The sequence below is a fragment of the Cucurbita pepo genome, chromosome 14 (assembly GCF_057944985.1).
Source record: "Cucurbita pepo subsp. pepo isolate OVF chromosome 14, ASM5794498v1, whole genome shotgun sequence".
Classification (NCBI taxonomy): domain Eukaryota; kingdom Viridiplantae; phylum Streptophyta; class Magnoliopsida; order Cucurbitales; family Cucurbitaceae; genus Cucurbita; species Cucurbita pepo.
In genome coordinates this window covers 4,105,531-4,112,443 of record NC_141811.1, presented here as the reverse complement: position 1 = coordinate 4,112,443, position 6,913 = coordinate 4,105,531, and the positions used below count along the sequence as shown (strand labels likewise).

Genomic DNA, 6,913 nt, shown 5'->3' with positions numbered 1-6,913 from the left:
TTCAATGCTGTCATTATTGTTATCATTACTTGCCCTGCACTTCAAACACTTAACACAGCTCCTCAACCTTTAGTTTGTTCATCTTTTATTGCCCCTTCGAATCTAAACCTTCATGCTTATTTTTAACTTCATTTCAGTTCATACAATTAATCTGCCTCTTTAGTTCAGTTGCCTGAATAATAAATGTCTGTCCTCAGGTCGGGTGATAGGTTTTCTTTTTTTTTTTTTTTTTTTTTGGTAAATAAATCATTCAAAAATTAAAGAACTAATCGTCCAAGCCTAACATTAGTAGATGTTATCTGCTTTGACCCGTTAGATATTGACGTCAGTCTCACGGTTTTAAAACACGTTTGGTAGGAAGATGTTTCCACACCCTTATAAGGAATACTTCGTTCCCCTCTCCAACCAATGTGGGATCTCACAATACACTCCTTTTGTGGGGGTCAGCGTCCTCGCTGGCTGGTTCTGATACCATTTCTAACAGCTCAAGCCTATCGCTAGCAGATATTGTCCGCTTTGTCCTGTTATGTATTGCCGTCAATCTCACGATCTCAAAACACGTATGCTAGGGAGAAGTTTCCACACCTTTAGAATACTTTGTTCTCCTCTCCACGTACTTTTAACAAGTATAGAAATCAACCAAATAAAACAAGCCATACGAAGAAAAATAGGTGTAGGGGGGATTTGGCCCATCCTTGGACATAGAGAATGGAATAAGGACATTGGCAAGTCTCTCTCAATCTCAATAATATTGTTACCCCTTTGATCAGACTGCTTGGCCCTTCCACGTTTTTGTTTGTGGTTTCAATTTCAGTACCTATCTTGACTGCTGCTTCTTCAATCCAAACACTATTCAACATATATATATATATACATATATATATATATATATATATCCCTATAATATCCCTTCAAAAGTATTATTGTCTGATATTTTGTAAATGTTTGAAATTTATTTGTGGAGTGGAAACTTGATGTTGAACAAGTCAAACAAGTGTGGTAGTGACCTGAACATACTGACCTTGGAATGAACATGCCTTCTTTCATCACAACATTCAGAATTGCATTGATTTTATACCCACTAAGATGGAAGTCTTGCTTTAACAATTGCCTTTATTATATGCTTTCAATATCAGTGATATCGTTTGGGATTAAGTTACTAAATTATAATTTATATATATATCATATTTAATATTTTATTATAGTCAAATATCTCAAATATCTAGATATTTATTTTCTTACTATAAGTATCTTTCCATCATACCATTTAAGTACATAGCTTCAGACTTGTTCTATCGAATGGCTTCAAGCTTGTTCTATAATACTTAGAGAGAAGCTTTATCGGCTATATAATCCCGGGAGTATTTTGATCATTGAACTAAGATTTAATTTTAGTGTTTATGATATCAACAAACCTCAAATTAATTTATGCAATTAGTTCATTCATATTATAAATTGTGAATAAATTCATTTATTATTTTTTTTGGGTATGAAAATTATTATTAGTTAACCATTTTTTGATACGTGAAGTTTGGATTTCGTAATACTTTTTCCTTTTTCCTTTCTTTTCTCATTCATTTATTGTTCCATTCTCCTTTTGCCACATTTAATTTTAAATAAGAGATTGAAATCTTTATTTCAGATATAAAACGAAACGAGGGAGGTCCTCACACATTTATTCATTTCTTTATTTTAATTAATGTCCTGAAATGGGGACCTCCCTCGTTCCAGATCTGAAACAAAGATTTCATTTTTTTTAAAAAAAAAAATAAAATTAAATGAGAAAAGAGTTAGACAAAAAATGAAAAATAATTTTTAAAATAAAATAATAATAATAATAATAATAATAATAATAAACCTACCATAAGAAGAATCAAAATCCTATCCATCTTAAATCACAAATCACAAGAGTCGTTAGAAAATTCAGAGACCATAATTTTACTAAACTAATGTAATTTATTTATTTATTTATTTTATTATTATTATTATTATTATTTGGACAATTACTAAATGGTAATCACCTTATGGCCACTACTTCCAATTTCAGGGGGCAAAAAGGTAAATAAGGCATGAACAAAAAATTCTTCTTTCCAAATTGGATAATATAAAAAAAAAAAAAAAAAAAAAAAAAAAAAACAGTTAGTTAGAGCAATCAAGGAAGTGCATGAACTAATTCAAAGAAGAGTCCAAATCTTTATTTGACCAAAACAATGGAAGATAATGAGACCCAAAACATTGAAACATTCAATAATTTTGTAGGAAGAGAATATAGCTAATAAAACCATCATCTGTCTATGCATTCCAAATACAAATTGTGGCCCCTCCCCCTCCCCTCGACACCCAACGCAGAAGATCAGTACTCGTTCTTCGCAAAAATCACAAAACGAAACCGAAGAATTGAGATAAATTTATGCATCCAACTTTAAGCCTAATTCGAAGTCAGAAGAAGTGTACCTGGAAAGTCTGTCTAGTCTAGGCTGTTTTCACAACCTGGGGAAGAGACTTCAAAAGGGACATTGATGGCCTCCTCACAGTGTGATTAAGAAGAATTATGAGGGTCAGAAGGGTCAATGCCCCAGCTTGATGCGCAGTTCCGAGGGAAACCGGGACATACGATAGAAGTGTTGATACTCCTAAGGTGACCTGAGAGATAAAATAGTTGGCATTATGCAAAATATAGACCATTCAGCAGCAAGTGGACTAGAGAACTGGAATGTGACAGGTGGAAATGAGAATTACGAATCGAAATGTAATAAAGTCAGTTATATGGATGTACATTTATAATGGTTCTTGATCTCCTTCATCTTCTAACTAATGCATGGAATAAGAAATTAATCGACTATTGTGAAGATCTTAATGACTGTTTTTTTTCTTGAAGACATGTAGAGTGACCTTCCAACAACCGACTTTTCATTATCAATACATGGATGTTATCAGCTGGACCAATGAAATGCTGAATATTTACTATTATCATCTAATTCAAACTAAAAAAGTAATTAGAATCAGCACATATCAGAACTGGAAATGAATGGAGAAGTGATGGAACATGTAGAACCACAATATTAGATTAATCCAACGGGACAAAACGCCATAGACATAGAGGGGGGGTTTGGCGACCTCGGAAGCGTGGGGGTTTATTTGAGGTTCTCAAGTCTGGGAAGCAGAAAACTCGTGTTTGGAGTGCTGGGTTAGGAGCCTGAGTTTCTGAACCTGTGTTTGGGGTGCAATTTTTTGTAGCATGGGCTTGGCTTCTGAAACCAAACCCAAAGGAAGCCAAGCCCATCCCCCAAATGCCCCTAGAGGTCAACTCCAATAACACCAATTATCGTTTGCTTGGTCCCTAACACAATGGAGGATCCACAGTGCATCATGAGAACCATACTGGCAAAGAGGAGAAAGATACCAAGAAAGCTGACTAGGAAAAGGGTGAAAGCATCCGACGATCCACGAACTATCATTGATAGAATGCTAAAGATGGAAAAAAGATGGAAAAAGATGGGCTGAAGTTGATACCTCAAGGAATTTCATTTATATAAGGATCTCATCTCTAATTATGGTGTGGGATACTGAAGGAATGAGCTCAAGTACAGCAAATAACAGCAGAGAGTGAATAATTTCATTCCCATCCCAAATAAGTAATGAGCCTTTTAATAATGGAAAAGCCTCCATAAGATCATGGAAGGGGGAAAAGTTACCTGAAGAGCAGCCATGCCGAATGTACTCCCGATCAAAGAACGGACTGCAGGATGTATCTCCAGCTTCCTTGTTGACCACCATAAGGTACCAATCGAAACTAAGGTTGCAGTAGCAAGTAAACGGTGGTTAAGCTGTAAACGAGACAAAGCAATTCATTGCTTCTTGTTTCAAGATAGTAATACATATAATTGCATTTTTAGGTTTCATAAAGACATAAAGGTAGTTTGTACATAAAGATTAGATGATATAACACTAGAATATGTACAAGTTCAAGTAGCTCAATCGACAAAAACAACAACAAATCGACTTCTTTTAAAAAAAATGCTATTTAAACAAATAAATATCACAATTTCTGTCATATATTAAAAAAAAATGGGTCGATTGAAACGCATAGTTGATAATCAAATGCTAAAATAGCATGAATAGCAGCACGGCTCTATCTCTTTAAAATTAGTATTTCACAGGCGAATGACCAAAGATAAAATAAAAGTATTGGATGGTCGAGATAATAGAGAATCTACATGAAAAAAGACAATTGAATACTATGTATATGCACACATGCTCTACCGGAAGGGAAAGCGAATCAAGATTGTTGATGCGTTTGTTTTTAGTACAAGTGCGATATGGGGATACATTCCATCTCAAAGGAAGGACTACATGCCAATTACTGCTAAGTTACTGAAAATTGAAGGTATCAAGATTCTCGATGTTTTTTTTTTTTTTTTTTTAGTACTTTGACGATCCTTGATGGAGTTCCTACGAAATTCAGATTCTTCAAAGGCCATATTGGCAGATGAAACAATCATTGAAGAACTGTAATATTTCACGAATTTAGACGCCTTGATATAATCACAAGGTAATATTAACATGTAATACACTCATTGAAGCATTGTAAGATTCGACAAAGCTAAACATCTTTATATGATCCAAGTAAAGAGAAATTACCTGAACTGTGGATGTATGCTCAAAGAAATTCCGAATTAGTGGTTTCATGTCAAAAATATCATCAGGTACCCACGTATCACCCATCTTCGGAAAAGTGTTATATGCATGCCCCTGTAATCCAGCATACAAGGAGAAGCGTGACCTCTTTTGAATCAGAAATCAATTGTAGTGCATAATAATAAGAAAAAGAATAATCACATACTGCATCATTTCCAGCGACAAATGCTCCTGAAATGGCAGTAATACCAACAAGTACGCTCACAGGAAGAGCAAATCTTCTAACTTTTACTGCACCGCGAGCCCAAGCCACAGACTCAACAGGTGGTTCAGGCATGACAACAGAGAGACCAGTCCAGAAAAGACCACAATAGATAATGAAGGCCGACGTAAGATGAGCTGCAAGGCGATAAGGGCTTACTCTTGGCTGAGTATACTCAGATGCTGGCTCCTGTGGGATGAACTCCTTTAGGAACTCTCCACTCTATCAAAATTGGGAAATCAACAATCAACAGGGATAAAAGTGGATCTACCTCTAAACCACTCTTTACCATCCACCAGCCAATTAGTCCCTGCCCAGCACCAAGGGCAAAAAGTGTCGACAATCTCAGTCCAAGACGTAAGGATATATAACCCTTACGAAGAAAATATGAAAAGGGCAAAGCAAACATAATACCCAGTGCCCTTCCCCACATTCGATGTGCATATTCCATCCAATATATAAATTTGAAATCTTCAATACTCATGCCTTTGTTAACACTGTAGAATTTTCAAACATCATAAACTCATAAAATTCATGGGAACTATTTCTATTGAAAAATCAAATCAATGCAGGAAAGCTTCAAAAATATATAGTCAAACACTGATTAAAAAATGACACTATATGACTTCCAAAATACCAATTCCTCGAATCGACTTTCCTTTCTAATGAACCACAAATTACCAAGAATCTAAACAAACCATCTATTAACATGCGGATCGAGATTAAACACAAAATCATTATGCATGCAAGCAAACAACATAACTATGCAGTAAAAAACTAGCTCCAAGGCTAGAGAGATAATCAATTTTGATACACATACCGTTTGTATTCAGGGGACTGCTTATACTTTTCAAACTCCAGCAGCCATTCTTCATCTGATAGAGGAGGGAGTTGCCCAGTGAACTTCCAATCAGTCATGGAAAGTCCAGATCGTGTCAGACGTGTAACACCACCAAGAACCACCATACTGAAAACCCATGCAGCAGAGCCAAAAAGCCATATCCCGACCATTTTCTGAGCACGAGGACCAGCAGTTACAAGCAACTTCAGACCCTCCTTACTCGAGGCAACAGAAGCCACCGTAGACATATTCCTCAATGATGGCACCTGATGAACCTAAAAACAGCATAAAACATGCCTCTTATCATGAATACAACATATAAAGTACGCATCTTTTGTGTGAAAATTGTCTAAAAGGTTGAAAAGAATCTAAGATGGCACAATGTATCAAGTATTAACATCAATTAAAGCTACAAGAGGTCAAGCAAAAGATCACAAACTGGATAAATCCTGTTTTTAATTATTATTATTAAACATTCATACTAAATATAACTTGCAGTCAGGCGCTGAATTGGCTTAGTACAACTTCAAATCGACCCAATACTAGTAGATACAGCGTCAGTACAAAGACATCAAACCCAACCAAAAATCGAAGATTACGGGAGCCACAAAGAAAGAAAAAAAAAAAACACTAGATAAAATCCTCTCAAATCAAATCCTAAACGGATTCAATTCCATCTCACCTACGTAACTCAAGTTATGCGGATATAAGTTTGAGAAACTTGGACGAACTCCCAGAATCAAAAATAAAAACATTCGGTAAATAAAAGACAAAGGAGGAAGAAATGGAATAGAGAGAAATAGGACCTTGGAGAAGGATCGGTATCCATAGACGCCAAATAGGCATTTCTTTGCAGTTTGGGAAGAGAACGATCTGACTGGTTCGTGGCGAAGAACAGTGGAAGAATTCGATTGAATAAGAGTATTATAGACACGGCTGAAGCCTTCCTTCCGCCGCACAAGTGAAGCCACCACTCTGCTCTGAAACATTCTCTCTCCCTCCCTCTCTCCCTCTCTCTCTTCCGACTTCGAGGGTTTAGCAGAGGTTGCTGTGATGACGGCGATTCACCGCCGCAGAAAGTAGTGACAACGAAACGACCACGTTTCGAGCGAGTTTGCACTCACTTCCTTTTATAATTTCTTTTTTATTTTAATATGTATATAATATGTGTT

At 35.9% G+C, this 6,913-nt stretch overlaps 1 protein-coding gene across 1 annotated transcript; it reads right to left on the bottom strand.

Moving 5' to 3' along the window:
• Positions 1 to 2,170: 2,170 nt before the first annotated feature.
• COX15 (cytochrome c oxidase 15) lies at positions 2,171 to 6,785 on the bottom strand. The gene is made up of 7 exons (XM_023697481.2): positions 6,548 to 6,785; positions 5,721 to 6,016; positions 5,172 to 5,397; positions 4,844 to 5,089; positions 4,642 to 4,752; positions 3,696 to 3,827; positions 2,171 to 2,643 (listed from the first exon to the last, which is right to left on the bottom strand). The coding sequence occupies exons 1-7, from the start codon at positions 6,728 to 6,730 to the stop codon at positions 2,473 to 2,475; spliced, it is 1,365 nt and encodes a 454-aa protein (XP_023553249.2). The 5' UTR covers positions 6,731 to 6,785; the 3' UTR covers positions 2,171 to 2,472.
• Positions 6,786 to 6,913: the final 128 nt, after the last annotated feature.

Excerpts from the sequence above, each read along its gene's own strand:
- COX15 (XM_023697481.2), bottom strand. The coding sequence starts at position 6,730 with ATGTTTCAGAGCAGAGTGGTGGCTTCACTTGTGCGGCGGAAGGAAGGC. Across the intron at positions 3,828-4,641 it reads AGCATACATCCACAGTTCAG|CTTAACCACCGTTTACTTGC; the intron begins GTAATTTCTCTT and ends TCTCGTTTACAG. Across the intron at positions 2,644-3,695 it reads TCGGCATGGCTGCTCTTCAG|GTCACCTTAGGAGTATCAAC; the intron begins GTAACTTTTCCC and ends TTTATCTCTCAG.